Here is a 27,934-nt window from a genome sequence, read left to right as displayed (position 1 = left end):
GATGATGAAGGTGGTCGCGAAGTAGACGACACATGACTTGAGCGACGTGAGGAAGCTGTGGCTGTTGAGTGTCGGGTACTGGAGGACTTGTGACTACGAGCGCTAGATCGTGCTCGGGACGATTGCGGTACAACCGTACCCGAGCCGTCAGAGTCCGAAGAAATTCCAGAACTGCTTCGATGGCGACGACTACGAGGCATTGCTAAAGCTTGAGTGTAGATAACGGGTTTGGGGAAGGTGATTGTGTGTGTTGTGTTGGCTGTGGTTGTGAGGCCGAGCTGGTAGTGTCTGCTTAGATGTTGGAATGGGCTAAGAGCAACATGCTTATATACCCTTATATACCCTTCAGATGAGTCTTCTACTCCAAACATGTACAAGTTCCAGCAGCCTTTCACTAATGTATCCTCTTGAATCACTTTGGAGAGAAACGCTGCTTCACAACATAGTCTAGCTAATCGTATAACATCAGTTGTTACTCTTAAGCAATGGTCGGATCCGATGACTGTGAAACAGAAGCCCATATTGGGAATTTTACAGTGACTATCCGCTCAAATCGCGCGAGTCACAGATGTCAACACATGAGCCCAAATCTTCCTCAAATCTAGCCTGGGTTCCAATCATCTACAATTATTATTGGGATCATTCACGAACCGAGATGCAGGGCATTCATGTCAGAGTTCAAATACAATCAATTACCAAGTTTCGCCGATCCAACGTTTGCACGTTCTATTCTACCCGAGATACCATCATGAATCCATTTTACCCAGTCCCCACCAGCCAAACTCCCCGACAAATACAAACAACATTCAAGGAAGCTTCATCATTCGTGTCTTCTTGACTTGAGGACCCTCATCTCCCAGGTACCGGAAAGTGTACAAACTGCAACTGTTAGTTGACCGTCACTCGTGTCAATCGGATCAATACGTACCTCCAGTGCAAATTGCCCAAAGCAATGTTTCTGCACCCATTGACAAACTTGATGACATCCCGATCAATGTCCTCTCCCCAGAAAGGAAGGTTCGCCATAGCCATATGCCACCGCTTGTAGCAATCATACAGCATCTCACCGATCTCATCAACAGCTTGCTGGTCCGTCATACCCTGGTCCTTGAGGATAAAGATGATATTGCTGTCTTCTCCTTGAATGAGGTCCTTGCGGTAAGAGCATAAATCATTTTGCCTGCCGCTTGTCAGTATGTTAATGCAAAGAGGGTCGTAGGCGGACGGCTTACAGAGTGACCAAGTCGCATGTAATTCGTGAAATTGCTTCGAGAGAGGGATGGTCCATGACGTGTTGCGGCAAGTCAATTCCTTCGGCAAATCTGTGATTCATGAGTCAGTCTCGTATGTACGACCCTGGTTTTGAAACGCGTTCGTTTCGTGGCCAATGAGCTTGAATCGCGGATGTTGCTGAAACAGCTGAGGCCTGATAGAGGTACAACCACTCTTGGCCCAATTACCGAATCGGACGGGCTTACCCGATGATAGTCCATCGACCGAGAAAAAAAGGGATGAAAAAAGGGTACTCACTCCATAAGACCAATGCAAGGATACGCCCCAACACATCCAGCTCTCATATCCATGTACTCCTCAACACTCAATCTCGAAGCCAAATTCTGCACACCGACCTGCTGCAAAACACCAACGCAGTACATGGTGAGATGCTTCTTCCATCGGTACTGCAGCGCAGGGCTGGCGCGTTGACGAAAGCGGTTCCAGCATGATTGCAGGGTGTGGCGCAGGGGGTTCTGGTCGGGCGATACGACGGGGTGGATGTTGTCAAGCGTAGCGAGAGTGTAAATGACTTCCTCGGCTGCTTTGATGGGATTATTGGCGAAAGAACCTTCGTCGAAAGCTGTTGGTCGTTAGTCTTTGTTTACGTGCCACTTTTATGCATGCATGGACGGCGCGGCCCGTTTTTGGCTAATTTTTTTTTTTGGCCGGGGCGTGTCTTGTTGGTTGTTGGTTGTGTTACTCACGGTCATCAAACGCAAAGACCCATCCATTCCAATCATTCATAAGCTTCAATGTTTCTAGATCGGCGTTGGGTGCACAGATTGCGCTCATGTAGGCGATATCGAGTCGGCTCCAGATACTAGCTGTCTTTTCATTCATGCGTAGTGCACTTGATCGACGGTCAGTTATCATTTTATTACCAGGTGTATGGTAAGCTTACTCTTTTAGCCAAGCGTCGGACATGGCTTTTGATGTTTTGTACATGGGGTTGACTTCAGGTTCGACGGCCATGATTGACGAGAATAGAGCTTCGGGCAACTTGATCCATCGGCCATCTGGGCTGTCGACGTGGTCTGAGCAGATGCTGCTGGCGGGACTTAGAGGACCACCGACACAACTGGGTGGAGGTGTAATGATAGAAGGGACCATTGTTGTGGAGTCTATGTCTATCGTGAATGATTGTTATTACTCAAGATAAATGCAATGTTTGAATGATGAGAGACGATAACTTCACGAGGGACACGACACGTATATACCACTTCCTCAACCCCAGACAGAGGCCTTTTTTTCCATCGCCACGGGACTGGAACGATTAGTCCGTCCCAGCAAGGGGGTTCGCTTCGTGAGGCTATTTAGCTTGTGATTGCTTTTTACACGTCCGCAGATGAGCGGTGATAGAGAACTTCACGGCCTCACGACTGGGTCAATGACGTTTTGTACAGGCGGATATAGAGGAGAGAACAAGGCTAGTCTGTGCGAATGAGGAGCTAGCTTGGGCAATTTATCTGTCACCACGGTGTGACGAGAAATTACAAAACAATGACAGTTGTGTTTCAAAGTACGCGGATAATAGTCATACTTTGAACTTTTGTATATCACTCTGCTTAAACGCTGTGTCCTTGCGTGACCGATTAAACGGTGTTGAGCTTGCGAGAAAATCATTCGGACCTCATCCCATCTGATCTGGTGGCTCCGTACAATGAATGGGTCCAGCCAGCGCTACCGGTGTGACCGTCTCGAGACGAACAAAGACTAACCATTAGTCTAGTTGTCTCAGAAGCAGGTAGGGCTTCACGAGTGGTACGTGTGTTCTTTTTTTCGTTCTTTTTTTCTCTTAGCCCCAGATTTCATGAGGCTTACTCATATCCCTCAAAAACCTTTTCCTCCCATCGGAAATCACTGAAGGCTCTAGCGTTGGGTACAAGTACTCGAGCCTGATCCATGCACGTACACGACCCATGCGGGCTGTAATCAACGTTCGCTTGCCGGTTTGAAAGACCGGGGACTCAATCCTTTTTCTTTTCCTTAGCTCCACGCCAAAGTGGAGGAACGTCGCAAGGGAGGAAGAGCCAATGGAGACGAGAAAAAATGAAGGACAGGAAAGAAAAAGTTAGTGCATGTTCGGCAGAATGATTTCATTTAATTAGCTGGGTGCTACTGCACTACCGAAAATCCATCCCATCCCTTTGGTGCACTTGTCTCTTCTCTCGCACTGACGTCTACTACCCGAGAGACAACTACACTATTTTTGCTGCATCTGTACCTTACATATCGAGAGTCAAAAAGCAAATAAAGAGGCTGCGTACGTAAACGAAACGAAACAATCCAAGGAACGAACCACCGGAAATACGAGACGAGGCGAGACAAAGACGTTGGGGGTTACGATACGATCAGACATACAGTACATCCAGGTACAGGAACAAGCAAATATGGCGGAAAATGGACGACCGAGAATACAGTACTCCAAGCTAAACTCGTCGCGTGACGAGGTACGCTTTCTGGAGATCGAACCAGCGAATAGCATCAACGAACAAGTCGTATGCCGTCTCGTCACACTTCCTCTCAGCCGCGACGTCGAATTCATCGCCATATCATCACTGCTGGGTGATCCGACCGACCAAGAAAAGATCAACCTCAATCGCGCAGCCATTCCCGTCCCCGTCAACATCGCCCAGGCCCTCAAGCACGTACGCGCCGTCTTCTACCCTGCAGTCAACAAGTCGAGCCAAGAGAACCTCAACGGCAGGGAGCGCAGGTCACCCTCGTGGCTGCGCACCCTGCTCCGACACTTTGGCGGCAAGGAAGCGAATGACAAGCCCAAGCTGAGGGTGTGGATCGACTGCATCTGCGTCAACTCTATGGACTCGAGGGAGAATGCCAAGAGCAGAGTCATCATGTACCACGTGTACCAGCGTGCGCAGATGGTGGTTGGATGGCTTGGACTGAAGATCCCCCAGACCGACGACGGAGTGCGGCTGATGCAGGCCTTTGATGAGGCCATGCCCGATACGTGGCAGGAGCCTGGCGACAAGGAACTCCACCCTGAGAATTACTCGCCTCATCACGAATGGGCGATCCCAATCATCCACCTTTTTGACACTGAAGCCGCTGGTGGTATTGGATGCGCTGATTTCTTGTCTCGTGACTTTTTTCAACGGCGTTGGATTCTCGAGGAGATGGCCATGGCGCGCGTGCCTACATTCCTAATTGGCGACGCCATCGTGTCATGGAAGCAATTATTAAAAATGAACCTTGCGATGGAGGAGTTTAAAGATTATCCCTCCAACGTTTGTCCAGCGACTACGAGACCTCACATTCACGAGTTTCCCTTGGGCACGATCCATGCGCTATTGGATGAATTCGAGAAGAGGGCGAAAATGGCCAAGATTGAGTCTCTGAACAGTAATTCGGTAACGGGGAGTGTCACGAGCGCCGACTCTACAAATTATCAGGATTCAAATCCCAGGTGATGATCGATGATCGATGCATAAAAAGAAAAGAGAGTCCCTTTTGTCGGGTCGATGATATTATGTTGACGCACTTTTTTTCTTGGTTCTTTGTCACGGCCTGGGGTGGATTGTTATGTCCCTTGATGTCTGAGCCATTGTATTTGTTAGGTAGAATACCCCATCCATGTACTTGTTTTTATTCATATTATTTACAATTCAACACTCCTGTCTGTGCGTGTCGTGCTATGTTGGTCAACTGCCGCCTCACGTGTGAAGCCTTATCACAGCGAGTTGGGGACTCGGTGAGCCCGAGCGTGCGGTAACTCTATGACTGAGAAATGGTCCCGAACATACGGAGGGGCGATCTTAATAAATCTGTCAATAATGACGAGTTGTTCGAGACCACATTGGCGGTAACGGTACCCAACAAAGACCCCCTCTTGTGGGTGAATGGCCCCCCCACGAAGGATGGATGTTTTTCTAGAAGCCGCCTCGAACTGAACTTACCGCCTTCTCTTATTAAAACGGGCGCTAGTGCCAATCAAGGTCAACGTACCGAACCACTTCCCCACAACAAAACCAGCTTCAACCTTGGACTCCCAGAAAAAACGGTTCCGACGGCATGTTCAGTGCAACATTAGACTTCTTTTCTCTTATTGAAACATGCTCATCCATTCCACTGGGTAATTTTTGTTTCTTTCTTTTTTATGTGGATGAACGGAGTCCCCATGCTCAGCCTTCAGGCGAGAGAACATGTGAAACAGCGTTCGTGTGTTGACGAATAGGGGATACTCCGCAGAGGACAAGGGTCTCAGTCTTTGTCTCTTTTCTTAGCGCGCCTTGGATTGTTAGTTCGCTTGACCGCGCTAACAAAGTGAGTCAAGTGTGAGATAACAACAGCAAACTTTACCAGGTTGTCATGATACCACGGTAACATCACTAGCTATCGGTTTCTATGCCTGCACTTTAACCACCACCCCGGAGTGAAAGGCGGTGGATGTACGCGAAGTAACCTTCTAAAAAGCCCACGTGTCTTACCAAGTTTTACCATACGACATGTCGAATCCCACACTCACTTGCGACAATTACGAATTACGATAAAACGATTTCTGAAATATGACGTACCAACTTTTCTTTTGCGCCAAGCCACCATTCCTTTTTTCTTGGGAACGCGTACGGATATGTAGTGAGACTTCCGGAATTAACTGTCTCGTTCTGGCTTTTGGAAAAAGCAACTTTGGAACGCCATTTTTTTGACACGTTACACAGCTGCCTGGTAGATCGATCGTGGGAAGAGATTTCAGCTGATCTTGCATCTGCAGCTAAATCGGATTGAGAAGGTCGAGAGAGAAGATCCTTCAGCTTGATTGTGCATATGAGAGAACAACAATTAGTTCATTTCCCGATTGAATGGGTGTTCAGTTGTCATTGAGTTAGTGGTATGGAGGATTTTCGCGATAATTATAGCCGATAACGGAGAGCAGGGTTTGTTGAAGAAGGCGTTCAGGGTAGGAATCCTTCTAGCCAGGAGCTATGGAGGGAACAAGCTGACAGTCGATGTTCTCTGCATGTGAAGTCTGGACCATGCCACTGGCAACAGTAGCAAAATTCTTTTTAATGTGAAGAAGTGTCTGCTTTTGCCGTAGGAGTTTAGAATCGCCTTTCTAACATTTGCAAAGCATTGGGTTTTCGAAAGCGCAGGAGGAACTCTCAAATCGCAGCAAGGGAATCACACGTTCAGAACACGTCAATTTGTCATTACCAAGAGCAGATTTTATTTGTTTTGAACCTGCATCTAATATCTATGATGTCTTCTAGAAACTAACCCTAAAGTGGAGCACCTCCAGTATCGTCCTTCGATCGCGCTTTTCCGCTGCAATAAAATATGACGACAATCTTCCCTGCTAACCTCAGCGGACAAAATCGTGACTTGTTCCTCGCAAAAAAGCAAAAAGCAACAAGAAAGAAAATGCTCACCAGCCCTCAATTCTTGCAAGTACCCTTGAACCCAGCCACATAACCCTTAGTCTTCCCCTGCGCAACAACATGGCCACTAAAAGACTTATAACAGCTCATATTAGGAGTCAGGGTAAAGAATTTACACTTCTTATCCGCAGAGCATCTATCGAGGCATTGGGCGATACTGTAGGGCTTTCCGACAAACTTTTGGTCTCCTGATATCGAGTAGTCACATCGGATTTTGATGGTTCCGAAACATGATCCGTTCAGGCCAGGGCAGGAGAACGGATCAACAGGTTCCTTCTTGCCTCTTGCGGCCAAGTGAGTAGGTGTTAGCGGCTCGTGGAGGGTGAGAGTCGTGAAGATACTTTTTGAAGACTTGGGCCAAACTGGAAGGTTTAGAGTTAAGGTTACCTTTTCCACAGGGTCGGTCATGGACTCCTTGGCGGATGTCTCTCCGGTGGAGGTCTCTTCGGTGGCAGTGGGGATGTCGAAAGTGTATTCTGTGAACTCTGACGGGAGGGCGAATCCGGTGGTCTCGGCTTCAGCCGCGGTAGACGAGACGCTCTCTGTCGCCCAGGGGTTCGAAGCCAAGGTGGTCTCGCTGGGATCTAGAACTCTGGTATTGCTTCCAGGTTCTCCAGCGGCAGCGATACTGGAAAGGCCTAGGAGGATCATGGAAGACGCAATCATTTTGTGAAGCAATAGTTGTTGATAGGTAGAGGAGGATGGTCCAGCTCTATGAGAATGGAGTGGGAGCTTGTAGTTATATATCGTGATGATCCTGTGCACCTGATGTTATTACCACGGTGCTAGATCATTAGTCGAAGGAATCTCACCAGGATATAGTTGTTGCGATTGTTCTGTTGTTGGGTGTTGATCGCGGTAACGACCAAAGTGGTGGCAGAATGTGCTGAGGTTTGGGCTCTTAAGGACGTTGGAGGTAGGAGCTAAGTCCATATATAAGAAATAGGGCGAGTATCAATGCGTGATGCGGCACGAATGTACGGCCTTTATTCACAAGCGGTTGGTAGGTCTGCGAAACTGTCCCAGCTCACTTAGTCGAAGTGTCACAGCTATAGCTGTTGTTGCTCACGAACGCGACCGGGGCAAGCAAATAAGTAAATAACCCGGAACCATGCTGAAAACAGGTCAACATACTTGCACCTAGTATTTCGGCCGAAATTTGTCTTCCGATCACTGCGACTCGCTGAGAGTGAATATGCTCTGGTCTGCTCGTGATACTACAAACAGAAGCATTGCACAAGGCTATAAAACCCAGGTCTCGCCGCATACTTCTGAGGAATTATACAACCCAACAACCTATATATCCGCCAACTTATCGACACCTAGTTCACAGTCAAGCTTCTATCTAACCACAATGAGTGAACACAACAGCAGAATCCAAGCTGCCTCCGGCTCTGAGGAATCAACCGTTATGAGCGACCACGACAACAACACCCGGGCTGCCTCAGTCCCTGGAGAGTCAACCGTCATGAGTGACCACAGTAATATCATCCAGCCTCCCGCAGTCTTCGAGGAGTCAAGTACCCAGGTGCCCGACACACCTAGCACGTCTGATCCCGAATCTGACTCCGAATCCGAATCTTCCAACCCAGGCCACGCCAACGCACCCCCTCCATACCAACATCCCCACAACCACCATTGCCATGCACCCCACCATGAGGATGTCCATTTTCATCAGTGGCAGTGCTGCTGCTTTTCTTTCCACCCGCCCCAGAGTCTCACCGATTTTATAGAGGACGGCACGAGCATGCAGGAAGAGAGGGCTCGACTCTCGGGGGAGTTGTACCAGGCGAAGCAGCTACTGAGATCCTACGGCATTAACCAGGGAGAGTTCCATGCTGTGCTGTCGGAGTATGTGGCGATTAAGCATGAAATGTTGAAGCTTGAGATTAGGGAGCATTGTGTTAGACGGGGTTCGATTTCGAGATTTGACGCGGCTACTCAGATAATATTTCATTAGTTAGAAGTCTTTAAACTTGATCGGACTCCATGGGGAGAGTGGGATTAGGTTCCATAGGAGAAAAGACGTCTGCTTTTTACTTGTGTTAATTTGATATGTATATTGGTGACTCGCGCCTCAAGAAAAAACTCAAAAATAGTTGAAATAGTTTGCAATCCCTTGCACTTGAACTTTCTTTAGGATTAGGTCCATATCTGCTGTTGTTCGTTGTGTTGATCTGAACGGTAGGAATTGAGCACTGACTTTTAGGAACTCAAATTGAATTCAATACATGACTCTCAAGTTTTTCATGTCCCGTGACGGCATGTGTTTTAGGAACTATCTTACCAGCCATCAAACGGGGGTTCTAGAAATGCGTAGAACAAGCATGACCGGGACAATATGAGTCACAATTTCGGAAAGCTTCCTGGCGAGGAATCCTGTTTGGGGATCGGACAGCGATAATGTATCTGAGGCCAGGAGGAACATAACAGAGTCGCGAAAAAAGATTAAAGCCGAGATAGCACTAAGAACATGATAACCAGCTCTCGTATGAACACTGCACTATTCAGTCTTTCACAAGATGTCTGAACTCGTTTCGATGTCCTGTTCATTCTCTTGTCCAAGTCTATGAGGTACTTGCTGCCTTGCCTAATACGCGGAACTTAGACACCACCATAAACCGTAGCCATATTAAGTTTTTATCACGCAATGGGGTCAGATTTTACATTGATAAAGAATATGCAAGGTTCAAGACATCCCCTCGACTTCTTACCTTCAACCACTCAGAGGCATCAAAGAGGAGCAGGCCAAAACTTACGGAAGGCTTCATCACCAATCAAAAATCTGGCACTGCCATATACGTTGAAGTACATTGTGAGAAAGAATGTGCAGCAAGATTTTCGAGTCCCCTGACTAATTAAGCTTTCCTGGCAGTGCCTATAAATCTCCACTGCCCCTCCTCGACCATTCTTTCTTTCTCTTCCTTTCAATCCATCTGTTCATTTCCCACTGCTGTTCGATTACTTGAGCCGCGAACTCTATTACCTGACTTTCCATCACTTGCCTTCACTACTTCCTTTTTACCCCTGCCTCAACCACTTTCACTTCATCAGCACTTGATTACCAAGTTCATTGTATCAAGTATACTCAACCATCTACTACTTTAACCCACCGTCAATCCCGTTCTATCCATCTGGGCCCACAACGAACCAAGACAGCAGTATTCGACTCCTTACTTTACTCATTCATTCTTCGTCGCCCAATTCTATCTTCTACTTGACCGAAGTTCACACTTGCATCCCAACACCGAGCCAACCGCAAACATGGGTGTCAGACTCCCCAAGCCTTCCCTCAACCTTGGCCGAATGGCTAAGACTTCCCGAGCCTACAAGGTCCGGGTCAGATACTTGGACTCGACAACCTACAGTACATTCCTCGATCCGGCCTACGACGACGTCCATAAGCCCGTGACAGGACTCATGGTTCCGAAGATGCTGATGACCGACGACGAGATCATGAGAGAAATCCACCTTGAGGCAAGGATGCTGCAACGGGTCGACGAGTATTTCAAGACTCACATCAAGGCTGGCATCAAAGGGATACCTAACTCTCGAAGCCTCAAGCCGAAGGAACTGGATTTGGCGCGCCGACTTCAGCCCATTTACGACCTGAACAAGTTCCCCGATGACCCCTATCCTTTTGAACAAGATTGGATCGAGAAGCAGGGTACCCTCACCATCGTGAGAAAGGATTTCACCACCTACGCGACGCAGATGCTGGCTGCCGGGCCTGCCAAGCCGTTGAAGAGTTTTGTCGAGCTGACTCTCGGCAAGGAGGCGCTCCAGAAGGAAATCGACCACTTCTGGCTGTTTGGCAACCCCAACCCGCTCATATACGATGAGGATTCCTTGGATGCCTACAATGAAAGGGTCAAGCGCGATAATGAGGAGAGGAAGCTGAGGGAGAGAGAGAAGACCCCTGCCGCGGCCATCCAGCCTTTCGTGGAATACAAAAAGTTCGAGGAGTATACTGCCCATCACTACACGAAGGAAGAACTGGAGGAGATCAAGCAACGCCGTGAGGAGACACTGGGCATGGGCACGCCGTCCGAGAGAGCTGCCCGTTGTTACCTATTCGACTTGATTGACAGTCACCCTTCTGCTCTCGAAGCCCTCGAGAAACAAGCCGAAGACAATGAGGAGGCGGAGAAACACTTGAAGTGGTTGTTCGAGCAGAAGGCAGCTCAAGCCACGAACAAGATGGATGAGTCAGAGTCGGACAGGTCAGGGAGTACTTCTAGCAACGGTGCGACTTCCGAGCAAGAAGAGATGATTCGCCAGATGTACGCTGTCTCTGTCGAGGGTTGCGACGAACTCTTCTTCGACATCGAACGTTCGACTCCCAGCCTTCAACCAGACTGCCATCCTGCCGGCAAGATACACTGTCCCATGGGAAAGCTCATCGACATTTGATTGCGGCAGGGATGACAGGGCCTACTGTTCGGAATATCTGGCCTTTGGCTACGATGGATGCCTGCCTACCTCAAACCTAAATGTCCTTCTTTTATCTACCTCGATCCACAAGGGCGGGGCTTCCTTCTCAAAATTAGACTTTTACTCCGCAAACCTTCTCCTTCACGACATCACGATTCCGATTCTTACACATACACATCAATGGTCTGGGCACCCAACCGTGACCCGTCTACACAAAGATCTCAAGCCACTATTCTAGACTGAGGAGCAACAGCAGCTTCAGCATCCACAACAACATGAACAGCCAAGAGCTCAGTGAGACCACGCACAGAACAAAACATAATATCCATTGTCATCAGTTGGGAGCATTACTAAGCTCGGGGTCACACATTCATACCCCATTTCTTTCATCAGATCAAGACATATTTTATACGCCTCTTCTGGCCTTGCAAAACGACATCACTTTTGTGTAGATAGCATGAGCGAGAGCAATCCTTGATACTGTATTCTATTATAGGATGAATTATCTATCAATCTATACTACCATTAAAATCCACCTGAGTTCCTTGTCGTGATTGCCTAATCCTGTGTGACTTCTAGTATATCCTTTTCACCGAAGGCCATAATGCCTGAAAAGTGTAATCCATGATGAAAAACTTATCCTGAGGCATGAAAGGCTCAAGTGATTTAGTAAGTGTAAACCTGCTCAGGTCCGAGGTTGCCATAATCTCCAGAACCGAAGGGGCTTGAAGGAGTATCCTTCTGTCCATTAATATCCGCGACGCCAAACCAAGCAAGGATCTTGCCCTTGACAACAGTAACAACAGCGAAAGCAGGGCCTGGCTCAGTGACATAGCCCCAAGACACAGTCAAGTTAGACTTGTCGTTGCAAGGCTCGTTGCTCCAGCTCTCGGTAGCAGAACCAGAGCCAGGATCGCGGATGATAGTGCAGTGCTCAGTCTTGCCATCAGCCTCGATAGCAAAATTGTAGTCGCAGCCTTCCTCGTCTGCATCGCAGTAGCGAGTGAGGTTCTTGATGGTCCAGGTCTTGCCCTTGATGGGTGTGGGGTCGGGGTAGGTAGTGTCATCAGAGCCCTCGTGGCCATGACCAGTGGGGGCAGGGGCAGGGTGGGAGGCGCTACCAGTGAGAACGGGATGAGGGGGATGGACGGGAGCGCACATCTTAGGATGAGCTGGGCTGCAGCCACCAGGCACGTGGGGGACAGGAGTCTTGGTAGGAGGGAGGTGTGTCTTGGACTTGGCAGAGTGTGGCTGGGAGGAGGGGGCTGGGTGGCATTTGCCCTTCTCGCAAGGTCCAGGAACATGATGCACAGAAGTAAGGGTCTTGGCGGGTGGCTTGTGTGTCTTGGTAGAGTGACCAGTAGGGCAAGATCCAGGGTGCTTAGGGTTGCAGCCACCAGGAACAAGAGTGATAGTGGTGATAGGGACGGTACCGTTTCTGCTGAAGTATGAAGGAGGGCATGATCCAGGATGAGCTGGGTTGCAGCCTCCGGGGATCTTGGTGGCGGAAGGGTACGCGAGAGAGGCGGTTGCTGAAGAGCAGAACTCTTCGGTGCGAGCGTTGACCTCGCCGACGCAGTAAGCAAGATCACACTTGCAGATCACGTCGGAGACTTTGTCCTCGATGCAAGCACTGTAGGTCTTTTGGCATTTCTCGTAGTCGCTGAGAGGAGCTGCCGTGACAGCAGAGGCCAGGGCCAGAACGAGCAAGATCTTGTTCATGATGGGCTGAAGTGTTGGTCAAATATAGTATGTCTCGGCAGAATGTAGAGACTGGATTGATGATGCTGAGACAAACAGAACACGATGTCTCACTTATTTATCTTCAATCAAGGATTTCACGACCCATTCTTTCCCATGCCAACCTCTCTTCCGATCAAGATGACTATGATATCACCAGTCTCCAGTATAAATTCAAATGCAGTTCATCACGTCTTAGGTCCTTGGCCATCACCACATCGTGTAAAGTGAATTCTAGAAGTAGACTACGTCCTCCACAGACCCCCACACAACTACCCAAAAATAGCCCGCGATTGCCTGCCAGACATCGCGGATACTAAATGTGGCAACTCTTTTGCCTCTTCCGTTAAGCGAGAAAAGTTTAATTCGCGTTGAACGGACGACCTTTCGGATGTAGGTACGTTTGTGGGAGTGGCTTGGGTGGATGTTTTAGGTTTGGATCGGCAGGGCACTGGAATGTGACGCTTGGGAATACGATGTTGATATCATGAGATTGAGAGAGTGGTGAGGCATTTATTACTTGTTCGACTCACTAATTTGGCACTGAATTGGTCCAGTCAAGGGAAGCTGAAGAGCAGGATTCTTGACTGTAAAGAAACCTCACATTTTACCCATGATGAAGGCAATGTGTTACATATCGTGATTCACTAAGACGAAACCAGATAGTCGCTTCCAGAGTTAGTTTGTGGGACCTCGGCGCCCGCGATTAGATTGCTAAGTAGAAAATGGTCTGTTCTATATGCAACATTAGGTTTTAGGATTAATCGCATCATTGAGCATGAACCAGGTTGTCGATGTCAATCGTTGATGCTGCGCTTGAGTTTCTTCATACCATAGTCGCTCTTAAGAATGGTGAACCAGATGTTAACTTCCTGTTTCTAGCCATCCTGGCTTATTGCAAGCACATACCTTTTCTTATTCTTCCTCATTTCAACACTATCTGTTGCTCTTGTTACACCATGGACAGTAGGGCTTCTCGTATTCTGCCATTTCAGATGCACATCCTTCCAATGGGATCGGCTTGTCCAGACGGTCGGTCAAGAGGAAATCCTCACCAAGTAAGCGTTGCAGCGTCTCTGGCAGTACGCCTAGCAACTATCAATAATGTTTTCTTTTTTTTCGTTCGGTAGAATACTCACGTGTTTTTACTGATCGAGAGAGTCCGAGTCCTTGGAATGTCTGGTGCTGCAGGAGATCCTCCACAACGTTGGGGTCTGGGGCATATAGTTGCGATATACGCCGACGCCAATGTGTAAAAATAAACTCCTCGAACGTCCGCACACCTGCAGTGAGACGGGATAGCTTTTCTGTGAACTCTACCATCAGTTCCTCGAGAAGTGCAGCTGTTGACTGTTCTTCCGCAGAAGAACGGATTATCGACACGCTAACAGGATCGTGGCAGAAGATCCCTTTGTCCCCCAACATCTTCACTGGCACAAGACCAGAATGATCGTGTTCGTGAATCTCATCAAAAGAGCAACATGTGTGAGTCATCTCGAGAGCCTCGAATGTGAGAAGGCGCAGAGTCCCTTTGATCCGATGGGAGATTGTATCCCCCAGAGACATGGGATCGAACAACTTGCGGTGTAGTACCACGTGTCGGGAGAAGCCTGCGCCATGCTCACTTGTTGGAACAAGATTGACATAGGTTATCAGAAAAAGCTTTAATGGAGAACATCCATAATTGTCGGGGTTACACCAGCACATGCAGTCATCTTCGTGGTCCTGCCTCGCTAACAGGTCATCCAAGGCTCTGCGTTTTGGGTAAAGAAAGTCATGGCAATCACCTCCCCAACTTACGGAATGAGCAAGCAAAGCTCCAAGATAGTGGTAGCCTGTAGCATTTGTATTTAGACCCAAGTCCAGCGGGTCTTTGGTCTTCTCCTGCATGAAGCCCTTCTTCACAAGCCATTCCATTGCTTCTACCAAGTCCTTCATGTTTCTCAATATTAAGATTGCCTCCAAACAAGACTGTTTGGTAACGGCAGGTGTGAAACCGATCAGGTTACGGCTTTTGAAGTGATGGAACCCTTTTTCCCAGAAATGACTGAACATATGCAAAGCAATGGGACCTTGAAGATAGACGGATCGGTAATTGGGCTCAACTCGTAAGCTCGGGTGTAACTTCACCCCGGCTGCATCTAAAGCAGCGCACATTTCAGCTGCCGCAGAGTCGGCAAAGGCCACTGACGTTTGGCCTAAAAAAAGTCCAAGCTGTCGCTGTACGAATGCCAAAAGCCGAAGTCTTCTTTCAGAAAGGTGAGCAGCTACAATTAAGGCCAGCTGGTCTGATGAGAAGATGGAAAACGTCGAATGTTCCAATTCGAGGTAGCATCCCGCCCCCAGCAGTAGATCAACTGATTCAGCCTGGTCGCGATCTATAGCCCTCGATACAAGCGTTAAGTTAAATCTTCCAATTTCGACATTATCGTCAATGAAGGTAATCGCTTCGGTCGTAAGTAGGTACCTCAAGCCTTCTGGCCATGCAGCAGATAGGTAGAGGACGTTGATATCACGGATACTTTCAAGCACAGACTCGGGATCTTGTGTAAGACACAATTTAAGATCGTCTATATTCCTCGAAAGGATAGCCTTTGCGATATCGGAAATCTCCCACGCTACAGTTCCAGGAGAAGTCAGTATGAAAGAAGGTGCCTCATCTGGTTGACCAAAAGGCCGCAGGGCAACTGACTATCTCGTATTACCGCTTTGAGCGAATCCGAGGGCTCACCTTGAGAGATATCATCAATTACTGTTCTTGAGAAGCTGAAACAAGCTTCTTGAGACAAGAAAGATAGAAGGTACCTCGTATCAATGGTATCGTGTTGAAAAGTGTCAGAGTTTGATCGGAAGCGAGTGAGCGTTGCAGAAAAATAGCTATCAAAACACACTTTGAGTTAACAAATCATCTAAGAGCCACAGTTCTCTTCAACACTTGGCTTACAAATGATCCTTATCACTATTACAGGCTCGTAGTAATGTTCGGATGCAGCTAAGAAGTGTGTGGGTGAGTGCGTTATCTCTGGAAACCGAAGGTAAATTCCAGCCACAGAGAACCTCGTCAAACACAACCTGGAAGCAGTTAGTTGTATGCATGGTCTTAGCTGCTCGAACCTTCACCTCAGCGTGTGTGAAACCGAGTTGATCTACGTCGCCTGGTGAGGCCCGGCCACAGGTGTATAGCGTTAGGATTTCTCGTTCCAATAATTCGATCTTGCGAATCACCTGGTTCACACTGTTTCTCATTTCCATGTCCTTTGCAAACTTGTTAAATAGACGGTAAACCGGACTATTCCTTCGCTCAACGATATTCGTGTATCTTATCGAAATGCTTGGCTGACTAGTGCCTGTGGCATATTGGAAACAGGCAAGTGTGGTCCGAGCAGACAGCCAAGCTAGCTTCAGAGGGAAAGTTGCTTTGGCAGTTCTTTTCATGCCTTTTTTCGTCCCCCACAACTTGCACGATGGGAGGTGATGTTCTTGTTGTTCGAGCTCAAATTTCATATTCCAGAAACTGAAAAAGGTTTTAGACCTAGGAATACGAGTCGCGCAACGGCAGCTTCGCCAGAGGCTCGTATTGGTGGACTGCTTATACAAAGCCTTGCTGGGTTTTTCATGGAAGGTCGCGTTTTGTTCAGCCGTTGCAAAGTCAGTATTTGGCAGGCTTTGAATGCCCATGATCTGCAGACTCTTTGTGGAAGAGTTAGTATGGCCACATATGAAAGGTTTAAGCGACATCGTACCATATTCTCCATCAATCTTGACTGTGATGCTAAGGCTTTTGTAATCTCCTCCAATCTGGCGACGGTAACCTGACTGCTGGCTTCGATTGACTGCGTGCCAGACTCAATGATCGTCAATTTTCCATCAACTCTTTGATCGAGGTCTTGGATATATAAGTGGGTTTTATGGAGCTGCTCTGCGATATCGTCAAGCGTGTCTGATATGGTGCTCTGTAGAGATCGAAGCTGCAAAAAATTGCTATCTACCTGTATTTGCAGATCCGATATGTCGCCAGCATGAGTCGATGCATGGGCTCTAAGATCGAGCGATATGGTGCTAACTGTGCTTTGGATGGTAGCTTCAGAATCCCTATGAGACATGGTTAGTCAAAAGGCGACCGGTAACAAGAGCTCCGTCGGTCGTTACAGTGATATGATGGAAAGGATCAAGTTCAGATCATCGAGCACCGATCGTAGGGATTGACGAATTGCTGTCAGCTTCTCTTGCTGGAAAGGGTACGTAACCGATCGCATCGCGTTCGCTGCTCTTCTTGTGACTTTATTTGAGTGCTTGTCGTCGTCGAGCTCGCCTAGGACTTCTTGTAGGGTTTCAAGTTTCCCGTAACAGTTGTTGAGACAGCGTTGGAGTGGCGCCTTGTCCGTTTCAGGGTTCATTTTGGGGAGGAGGCTGTTCAGGCTGTAAAGTAACGATACGACTTGTTCAATATCCCGAATACCGTCTCGTATGTCTTCTTTCCTGCCCCTCACTGCCCTAAGATACTGGATGAGGCCTTGGCATACCTGTATACCGAGCGATGTGATGCCAACGGCGGTACCCGCCACAGAGAGCGGATCCGACATGGTGGCAAGAGCTGAGTAGGGGTCTGGATGATGATGGGAGAATTAAAGATTCAAGTGGTGGAGCTGAAGATTGTAGAGGTAGAAATTGCTTGCGCGGGGTAAAATCAGGCTCTGCGTCAGCGAATCTGTTGGGCATTTCACAAGGCGTACTGTTGATTGGCGTTGTGCTTATTCTAGTCATATCATTTGACTGACATGCATGAGACAGAAATGAGGCAGTGGCTGTACGGTTGAAATGGGTTACACATGACGACAGTTATGACTTGTCAAACTGGTCCAAGAAAAGGAATTAGCTGCAATGGTCGTAATTATAATTAGGTATATTTTTCCTACATAGAGGCTATGTTTTGTGTCAACTCGATTATAACCTCTGCTATTCATCTTAGACCCCATAAATGCTACTAAAGCACATCCTGGTAAAGTTGAACCTGTTGTGTTCCTCGTCGATATAGCTAGCCTGCACGAAACTAGAGTTCTTCGCGTGCATAAACCCATAATAAGCCGTTCCGTTATATGGTCCATCGACCATCTGCCTCGTTTCCTGTTTGTCAAATGCATTACCCATGCATGCCATGGCATCTGCCTGCCAACCGACACCACTCGTGAACTTTCCACAGGGAGTCTTGCGTGTCTCGATACATGCAATGACGATAATTGCGATCCCGAAGCCGAAAACAAGCCCTGTGTAGAACTTGTACCAGAAAGATGAGATGCTTGGGATGACGGTAGACCTTGAATTCTTAATACCGAGGTACCATATCGATATGAGGGCCGTCATGCCGAGGAGGAATATGTAGAAGAGCAAAACGGTGAAGACAGTGAAGGTGTAGAATATCGGGCCTCTGATCGTTACGATGAACGACAACCCGAGGATGAGTAGTCCAAGCAGAGCCAATAGGTATGTCAATCGAAATAGTCTGCTACCCCAGAACGAAGGGTTGCGGAATCGTTGCGGACCGGATAGTGTGGGGTTGGTAGACAGAAGCTCGAATGTGGCGCTGCTGCACTCAATCATCTGGGGTGTACCCAAAGGAACATCATCCATAGATGCGAAAGAGAACTCGTCGGTGAGCCAAATGCAACTGCAGAGGCGTAGCAGGCCGAAGAGTGCCACCGGGAAGAAGATAATGTCGACGCCCATGAAGATGGTAAAACCGGGTGAGCCAGGATCGATCTGACTACTCAGCAATAGAATGATAGCCTGGATTCCTTGAACGGTGATGATAAGAGTCTTGAAGGCATCGCGAGAGAGCAGAGTTACTCTATCATCGTCCGGAAGCTGGACACAGCGCGGACGAGCGTACTGAATAATTTCCTCGGTTCCATCCCATCCTTGATCCGTCCAGAACAGAGCATTCGTAGCGGCTAGATCGATTCTATCCCAGTTCTTGGCCCTCAGTCGGCGATCAGCGACCATAGCGTATCGCCATAGGATAGACGTCGGATTGTAATGGCAAACTCTCTCGTGCCACGGCGGACGACTGAGGGAGAGGTACGTCGGTGAAGGCGCGCCGATGAGAACGTGAGCGACAAGAGGAGCAAGACATAGAGTCAGGACACCGATCCAATCTGAAATGGTGACGTTCTGACTCTGATACGTCAGAGGTTGGATGAAGATCGCCATTTCGGTCGCGAGACCACTCTGCGGTCAATTGCTCAGCAAGAAATTCTAAGCCAAGCGACAAGGCATTTTCGTGGATGAGAAGAAAACAGAAAGTCAGCCCTACAGAAAAATGAACGCGCCCAGAAGTTAAGGGGATCAAAACATTCAATCCTGAGGGTTAGTGCTTATTCTTTGTACAAGGAATGAGATCCTTCAACGGGACCTGATAATTTGAGCAATGAGACGACAGTTTGGTGTGCAAGTCCACTAAGAATAGTGAAACTGGGTATTCTGACCAGTGAGAAGAGGCTGAGACCGATTTCTTGGCAGGGGTACCCATGCTCCAGGGACATCTCGGCGCTAAGTCCAGGCTCGAGTGAAGCGATTGCAACGGTCTAGAATTGATCATTGAGGAATCTAATTGTTCTATTCTTCCTTCTCATGATAACTCTTTTCGCTCGTCATTACTCTTTGTCTATCGTGTTTCTCGTTCCGCCTCATCTCCATCACTTTCCAAATCCCCTCTCGATATCGCCTCATCCTTCTTCAATTTTTGATAAAACACACTTTTCTCCCGAATATACTCCCCATACCTAATAAACACGAACGGAATCGCGCACATAAACACGCTAACAATTCCAAGCAGAGTCGAAGCCCATCCGACACTGAGAGCAGTATACATTGGCGCTGCAGCGAGACAAAGTCCTGCTGCTGCAAGATTTCGAAGACATGAACCGATGGCCATCGCTGAAGCGGAGTAAACGCCATAACAGTCGCCCAAGTAGTTCGTGAGTGACATGCTGATGAGGATCTGAGCTGTTCCAAAGGGAACGCCGGCCATCATAGGCGATATCCAGGAAATACTCGGCCGCGCAGTCCAGCCGAGCCAGAACATTGAGATAACCAAGAGAGGACCACCAATGCATGCTAAGGGAAGTCTGCTAAACTCCGTCTTCTGAGCCCAGGGTCGACCAGCTTTCTTGCATTTCGTGTAGTATGCATCCCAAAGTAAAAAGATGGCCATTCCAAGGAAGACACCAGCTGCGATGGGGAAGTACATGAAACCACTGATCTTGGTGGACATTCCGTAAATACCCTTGAAGACGATGGGGTACGTTTGGAAGAACATGTAGTAAATGCTGTATGCTAAGGCGATGTAGAAACTTGATGCGGCGACAATGAGCTCTGTGAAAAGCATCTGGACTGGGCGGACCAGGACGACGCTCATTAGATTCCTCCAGCCTTTTGCTTCGAGTTCGATTGCCGCGTAAGTTTCGACATTGGCGTTTCCTGTTTTTGAGGCGTCTTTTCGAATCTTCTTCGCTCGTCGCGCAAGGATCGTAGGGCCGAAAGTCTCTGGCAGAAATGCTAGCGGTGGGATCGTCGCACCAGCAACGATCAGACCGACCCAGAAAGCCCATCTCCATGAAACTTCGGACACATAACCCGCTATCGTAGGGGCGATGAGAGGGCCGCAAATGCTCACAGAGTAAAAGCACGTCAGGGCTCTTCCTCGTGTTTTCAAATCCGCATAAATATCAGCCATCATGCCGCCACCAATAGCAGTAGGTGCGCTGGCAAAGATACCAGCCATAAGTCTGAACACAAGCATTGAAGCCCAGTTTGGAGCCAAGGCACAAGCGAGCGTGAAGATAGTATATCCTGCAAAGGCGGCTTGGACAACGTATCTTCTGCCCTCCAGCTCGGAGAGGGGTCCGAAGACCAATGGGCCGAAGAGATAGCCGACGAGAAAGAGAGAGATTGGAAGGGCTAGTTCGGGATTGCCTTGAGTGTTGTCTACCCCGTATGCCGCGCTCATGGGAGCGGTTACGTTGGCGGGGAGGGATGATGCTAATGTGCCGTTGAAAAGAGTCATTGTTGCGGTGAACAGCACGAACAGCTTCTTGTTCTGAGGAATGTTAGTACATGACCATTTGCTAAATCGGATTGGCTTACCTTGGACCAATTGTATGGGTTCTCTGGGTCATCCTTCTCAAAAGTGATGATAGTCTTGCTGGTTTCGGTGGAGTTGACCGAAGTGTCCTTTTCATCCACCAAAACCCCGGGAGGCTCTGTCACTGGTTTGACGTTTTCCATGATGACTGGAAATGGCAAAGAATCAATCAGGTCATCAGCCCGTAACTCGACTACTGAGCAGGAACAAGAATGGATATCGCAAGTGAACGATAGATTCTTGAGCAAGGAGACCTGGATATTAAACGGGAAAATAGCTCTTTTCCATTTTTCTCGTCGTTTATATTTCCTATTTCGGGAATCGCCAAGCGGCGCGCCATTGTGGGGAGCAGACGTCGTGTATGCGGGTGCGGTGCTCCCGATGTTAATGGATCAAAGATTCGAGAAGATTATTCTGACGTCCCACGACGTTGGACGTGACTGACAACTTTCTATCATATTCTCTCATCTTGGTTGTATGGTACAAGCAGTTGCTGCTTTGATGAGAGACCGTAGGGAAATATTTGGCTGGTCGTTCTCGTAAAGGTGCATGTTAACGTCAAGTTTTCTTTTGACCCAAATGGAAGTGAGTTGGCCTCAACAGAAACGCGATTCCGTTGAAGATCAGATGTAGTAAGTCCGAGCAAGAATCTCTCACCGGTATGACCTCAATTCTTGTTTGTCACTTGTCTATTCAACCCTTAGTTGTCAACTCGTCACCTCGTCAATCCAACCCTACAGAAAGCAAAGACAAAATTACCAAATCTGGTCTAGCGCTACGCCCTACACCGAGCACTCATCATGATGCAATCGAACTTCCCCGCTCGTTCAACTCTTCTCAAAAAGGTAACTCGATACGACATGTCTCTGACAAATCCACATCATCGAGCCATCGTTCTTTTTCGCTGTTTACATACGAAAATAGTCATCGACATCGCGACGCCATGCCAGACCGCGTCGTGAGAAGACGGAACGTCAAGACCCGCAATCGAAATGGCTGTTCCACGTGCCGAGCTAGGCGGTTGAAATGTGATGAGAAGAAGCCTGAGTGCAATAACGTGCGTTTGATCGAGACAGGCTAGACATTGTGTTGGCACAAGTTATTGACTCCGCATAGTGCACCAAGTTGAGCATACCATGTGGCGGGTACGTGCCTAGAATCATCTTCAAAGATCAGAACAAGCTGTTCAACAGTGACTCACCACGACGGACGAGGTCGGGTCAGAGATTGGGCGACTCAGAATCAACTGTCAACTTGGAAGAACAGAACGATGATGTCGACGATAGCTTCACCGTACCGGAAGATGAAAGTTCTGTTCAGGAATACCTCGAACCTCCTCCCGAGTTGGAGAGAGATGCTATCGAGACTCAACCTCCACTCTACCATGTCAACCAACCTCATAACATACTTCATGCTTCGGTGCCCGAGACTTCGCCTGGTTGGGGTACTGGAATTATCGACAGTACTGTCCTGGACACATCCGCCAATACACCGACGAGCGGCTATCATGGACCCTCACCGTATATGGCATCGCCGGCGATTACGCCTCGGCCAATCTCCCATACGCCCATGGGCTATTCTGGCCCAACCTTTTCATCGCCTCAGTTTGTTCACCAGGAAGGCATGCCAGAGCCACCTGGTACAGATGGGTTCTTTGGCATCAGGGTGGCTCCCATGATACCACGAGGTCTTTTCGAAAGTATGAAGTTTCCAGAGGATATGCTATACTATCATCACCTTCGCGATACGGGGCCCTACGGAGTCCTGTCAGTCTTGTATCTCAACGATATCCTTGAAGCAGAGTACCTGAACGGGTCTTTCTACCATGCTGCGCTGGCACTATCAGCGCTCAAGATATCAAAATCCGACGCACATGTTCATCTTCGAAATCAAGCGTCGATACATGCACTAGAACATTTCGTCTTAGCCCTCGGCGATATTGGCAAGATTGAAGTAGAGGATATCAACACACCAGGAAATGCAAACAACCAGAGTAAACGTCAAAATGCGGTTTCGTGGTTGAGCACAGTTTTGATCCTAGCTCATTTCGAACTAAAACGTGGACAGATGAGATTATGGTGTGTTCACGGTCGGGCAGCTGTCGACTTTCTCTCAACACATCTTGACCTTGTACGGGCTACAGATATTGGTGAATCGCTTGTCCGTGCGTTTTCGCGAATAGCCGCTTTGCTGGTGATTTACGATCGAACGCATTCGATACAGAAACAGGCTATCTCACCTGAAGTCTCAAATACTTTGATTGAACTCCTTGCTTCATCGAACCTGCCATATGATCGCCAGCTCTACATAGGTCCACGTGTTAATGCCTTGGAAGACGAGTGGAGAGCGAATCTGAGACCAGACGCAAGCTGGGATGCGCGGGTTGACAAGTTGAGGTTAGAACTTGAAGACTGGAGACGAAATTTACCTCCAGAAGAAGTCCCAGATTTTGGAGATGATGATGTTACTGAGGGGAATGATGTCGACATCAAACCGCTCACAATATTAACTTCTCACGAGCCTGTCAGAGCAGCTACAAACTACGCACACTTTCTTGTCATAAGCCTCCGGGTAGACATGATGTACACGAGTCCCCGGATATCCCCCGCAGAATCATCCTCCACAATCCGCAAAATCTGCCGGTTAACCCTAGGACTGCCTTACACACTTTGCGTCAGCGTTAATAATTACGGCCATGGCATGCTCCCTGCAATGCTAGACGCATATCACATGGCTGATGAGGCCACGGCCAATTGGATCAGAAAGTGGATTGGATCGCGTCCTGATACACGAGAGGGAATATGGGATATAGAACGCGTTCAAAGATTGATTGCGTATTTAGATAGAGAGTATAATGGACAAGGATCGAGAGCGGGTTGGACGGTAATTAAAACGAGGATGGTTGACGAGGATGATGAGGATGAGGAAAGAGGGAAAAGCTTTTGTGTTGAGATTTACTCAAAAGGGAAGAGAGGTTGGAGTATGGATTTTGTAGAGATTGAGTAAGCTGGTTGTCTCGCGTGAGACCAGCTCAGACATTAATTGTTAGTGTATAAGACAACAAAGAATATCACCACAGTAATACGCCATGGTGTCATACCAATCTAATAATACCACCAATACGCCCATCCAATAAAACAACTCACGACTTCAAAAAGGGCGTTCAAAACAACCAATAAAAAACACCCTGCTTACAAAAAGTCTCACCGACATCGGTCGCTTATAAACCCAGCATGTCATAACTGCCCTGCATGCGCGCCCTTGTGTCAAGCCACCAATTGAGTCACGCACTAATTCGTCAGCCGTCGCTCGTCTAAGCACACCCAAAAGAGAAATTGTGTACGGTTGGGATGAATAATGGTAATTGACTTTTACTTGTCAAGTGTAGGGCTGAGTGTGACTCTGACAATTTTTAATGGGCGCGGAATGGGCGTAAGTGACTGGATTTTGGATGCATTGAAATTTGTATATAAGGGGTGAGGCCGTCGAGTTGAAGAAAATTTTATCATCAAGCAATTCAATACAATCAAGACAGCTACAAAGCCTTCAAACATTCAATCACAAGAAACAACAAAAAACAACTTCATCACTATCAAGCATTACGCTTCTACTACCACTCACACAAACTACCACTTTCAACAACTTCACCCAAATCACAATGGAGTCCACCAAGAACAACGCCCAGAAGATCTGGTCCGCCATCGTCCAGCACGCCAAGGAGCACCACCGATCTGTCAACGCTGCAGTCAACACCTATTACCCTCAACCACAAGCGCTTACTCCTCGCGCTGCTGCTGCCAAGACTATCTACTCGACTTCATCGAGTGCCCGAACCTCCTATGAGAAGAACTGAGAGACTTGACATATAAGTCTAGAGATGGAGAAAAGCTTGGCTATAGATATGGTTGGAATTTGGGATGGTAATGTTAATGATTGATGGATTGGTTGGGATAGCGGGGAGATAAAGACTCGGCGCTATAGATACCATTGTTTACTGTTTTAATACACTAGTATAAAATTAACTTTCACTTTCAACTCAAGTGATTGAAGTCTTTGCAATTGAGTTTATTTAATATGAAGCCAATACGCTCATCGCTGGATAAATATCTGCCGGTTCCCTCTATAAACCCGGTTCTCATCTCTACCTCATTCGGTGTTGGCCTGTTATGTACATTAGCAAATTTCCAACCATCATGACCAAAAACACTTACACATTTGAAAGAACGAATTCTCTCAGTTCCCGAAGTCTCCAACATCTCAAGGTTATTAACACAAGTCTCAGCATCCCTCACAGCACCGACACCACGACAATCATCGCGAGCAAAGAACTCGCAGTTAGTGTTTTCGTGAGCATACATGGCAATCGCTTCGAAAAGGCCCTTGCAGCCCTGGTTGTCTATGCCGCCACTCGTGTAGTGCGCGCAGCTGACGCCGGGCATGCTCCAGCCGAAGGTGTAGCAGTTGCCTTGGTTGCCTTCGAGGATCTGGTATCCTGTTTCGTCGTTGGGGTTGCAGTCGAGAACGTTGGTGTAGGCGGTGACTGTGAGGTTAGTAGACGTGCTGAGTTTTGTCTGGGGAGGTGGGCTTACGGTGCCATGCCGAGACGTTGGAGATAGTCGCAAGGACAGCGAGAGAAGAAGCGATGGAGAAACGCATTGTGAATATTTGATAGGAGTAGTGGTGAAGATCCTGGTTGTTCAGATAGTACGTAAGTTAAGCTTAATGACAATCTAAATGCCAGTAAAGACCAACAGCTTATATACCTTTTCATCTCCAAGTTTATCAAAGCTTTCAAGGCCCAATTTTCATCTCTTCACAGGATTGATCATCTTACTCGCAAGGCATTGTTCGCGATACTCCGCCTCGAAGGATCTAGGACCGTGCTCGTGGTGTAACTCCAGCGCTGATCCCAAGATCCTTTCGTGGGGAAACTGGCTCCACTTCCGCCTGGCGCTCAGGGCACAATTGTTTCAACTGGCCGAGCCACGATTATGAAGGAATAATGTTTTAATTAGACGGTAGAAAGCAAGTTGTGGTTTCCATTATCCGGGGTAGTATCCAGTAGTAACCATACGTCATTAAGTTCTATCACTGCGGCAGTGGCATGTTTTAGTCGAGAACTGCCGTGAAGGATCACCAAAGGGACATGACATGGATCGGCCGCGTATAGTGTCTTAGCCATAAGGTAGGTGATGAACAACATGAGATTAGAATGAAATGGTCCGGCATAAGATCAACCAACACAACAATGCGTTACTTTCCACAAATGGAGATAAGACAGACAAACACATGCATGCATGTCATATTGACTGTACGGTGAATCGGCAAAAATGAATGTCGGTGGAGAGGCTCGAACTCTCGACCTTTGGATTACTCTGACCTAGGGCCAAATCACAGGATTTCACTATGAGACCAACGCTCTAACCAACTGAGCCACACCGACATTGATGATCGGAATTCATCCGATTTCTTGGTGGCGAGCAAGGTTCAACTTACAACACAAGAAGGCTAGTCTGTTTGCTGCCTACTCCATTCTGCATTCCACAAACGCTTTCTAGATGTCAGTAGATTTGTATAGATTTACATAAACTACTTGTGGAAATCAATTCGAGATAATAGTTGACATGCAGAATGAATTGATTAGTTGTCTATTTTTTTGCAAAGCAATTTCAGGTCTTTGTCTGAAAACGAACCTTTTCCATCCCGTCCCTGCATCAAGACTACCGACAAGTGGCAAGTTAGACAAATCCTTTCTGTCGCTCTTCGTGGTTGACCTTAAGCACAACATCATACAACTCCAAGATTCCATTCGCTGACAATTTCTCTCCTGTGTTGCGCGCACTCAGAGCCTTCCTGGCAACATCTGGACATTCTTCCTGTTGCAAAGCCCATTTACCCCCATTCACTTTCGACGAGAACACTCCAGTTACCATGTACTGCCAGCTTCGACAAGCATTGAGAACACTGTTCGCCGAATTGGCCTCATTCATTTGGTGCCATTTGAGTGAATTGGCCATTCCATCCAATATCCACGACCGCGGAATCTCACCAAACGCTTCGTTGATGGGTAGGCCATAAAGACGTCGGCCGAGTTGGCGGCCAATCGCGATATCAAGGAGAAACCAATGGCTTACTTCCTGTCCTGGGTCGAGGCTGACATGGTCAGACTGGCTAGGTCCTGTGTTCAGGTTGAGCTCAAATCGTGGATGACGACTGGCTGGATTGACTGATTGTTGAGCGTAGACAACAAATTCGAGCTTGGTAGCGGGACATGGTAGGGATGCTTGATTTATACGAGATATAATGGCTTGCTTTTCTGTGGGTGAGAGAGGTGTTTTGACAGTTGCTTGGACGTCGAGATCGCTGAGGCCGGGCTCGAATGCATCGTAGCTGGCTGAGCCGAAGAGATATAAGCCGACTAGTTGGTCACCGAGGTGGCCGATGAGACGGTTGACTAAGTCGTCGAGGTACGCCTGGACGTTGTTTGGTAGATTATTCGCCAGGGCTGCCAATTGTTCTCAAGAGAAGGGACTTGTTATCGCGCAGTGACTACCAGCTGCAATGGGAATTGGTGCTTTCAAGTGAACAAGAATGCACAGTTCCAGTTGGCGATAGGAAGCGTGCAAGGCAGGTTGATGGCAATAGAACGGCCAACAGAAGTGGGGTTGGTGCAAGATCCGAGTCTGCGTGACACTAATGACGAACCCGCCAATTTCAGAGAGTCACGACTCCTCTCCGTCAATACAATTTGTCAATAAGCTCATCAATTAAGATTCAAAAGGGTACCAAAAATGCTAGGTCACCAACAAGGCAGCGATTGATGACAATGTGGGTAGCAAAAATGCTGTAATTGGCAAAAACATACAACAGCGGGGATTCGCTGGTCGTCACCGACCCAACTACTAATCCGCCGGTTAGTGGCTTGACTATGGGAGAGCGGACGGGATCC

General features: G+C 47.9%; 5 protein-coding genes across 5 annotated transcripts; 2 read left to right on the top strand and 3 right to left on the bottom strand.

Moving 5' to 3' along the window:
- Positions 1–13,781: 13,781 nt before the first annotated feature.
- On the bottom strand, positions 13,782–17,428 carry FIESC28_09172 (uncharacterized protein; the record flags this gene model as incomplete). The annotated part of the gene is made up of 6 exons (XM_031163309.1): positions 13,782–13,933; positions 13,985–15,536; positions 15,903–15,917; positions 15,960–16,535; positions 16,589–16,937; positions 16,995–17,428. The coding sequence occupies 6 exons, from the start codon at positions 17,426–17,428 to the stop codon at positions 13,782–13,784; spliced, it is 3,078 nt and encodes a 1,025-aa protein (XP_031012636.1).
- Positions 17,429–17,810: 382 nt separating this feature from the next.
- FIESC28_09171 (uncharacterized protein) lies at positions 17,811–21,128 on the bottom strand (the record flags this gene model as incomplete). The annotated part of the gene is made up of 3 exons (XM_031163308.1): positions 17,811–19,068; positions 19,625–20,940; positions 20,988–21,128. The coding sequence occupies 3 exons, from the start codon at positions 21,126–21,128 to the stop codon at positions 17,811–17,813; spliced, it is 2,715 nt and encodes a 904-aa protein (XP_031012635.1).
- Positions 21,129–21,928: 800 nt separating this feature from the next.
- On the top strand, positions 21,929–23,991 carry FIESC28_09170 (uncharacterized protein; the record flags this gene model as incomplete). Its single annotated transcript, XM_031163307.1, has 3 exons — positions 21,929–22,042; positions 22,102–22,130; positions 22,179–23,991. The coding sequence occupies 3 exons, from the start codon at positions 21,929–21,931 to the stop codon at positions 23,989–23,991; spliced, it is 1,956 nt and encodes a 651-aa protein (XP_031012634.1).
- Positions 23,992–24,643: 652 nt separating this feature from the next.
- Positions 24,644–24,838, top strand: FIESC28_09169 (uncharacterized protein; the record flags this gene model as incomplete). The annotated part of the gene is made up of 1 exon (XM_031163306.1): positions 24,644–24,838. The coding sequence occupies one exon, from the start codon at positions 24,644–24,646 to the stop codon at positions 24,836–24,838; it is 195 nt and encodes a 64-aa protein (XP_031012633.1).
- A 293-nt stretch (positions 24,839–25,131) lies between these two features.
- On the bottom strand, positions 25,132–25,641 carry FIESC28_09168 (uncharacterized protein; the record flags this gene model as incomplete). Its single annotated transcript, XM_031163305.1, has 3 exons — positions 25,132–25,146; positions 25,197–25,525; positions 25,575–25,641. The coding sequence occupies 3 exons, from the start codon at positions 25,639–25,641 to the stop codon at positions 25,132–25,134; spliced, it is 411 nt and encodes a 136-aa protein (XP_031012632.1).
- Positions 25,642–27,934: the final 2,293 nt, after the last annotated feature.

This window comes from Fusarium coffeatum (assembly GCF_003316985.1).
Source record: "Fusarium coffeatum strain FIESC_28 chromosome Unknown BRIP53273_contig_225, whole genome shotgun sequence".
Classification (NCBI taxonomy): Eukaryota; Fungi; Ascomycota; class Sordariomycetes; order Hypocreales; family Nectriaceae; genus Fusarium; species Fusarium coffeatum.
The sequence above is the reverse complement of the archived record's forward strand: the minus strand, read 5'-3'. Positions and strand labels throughout refer to the sequence as shown.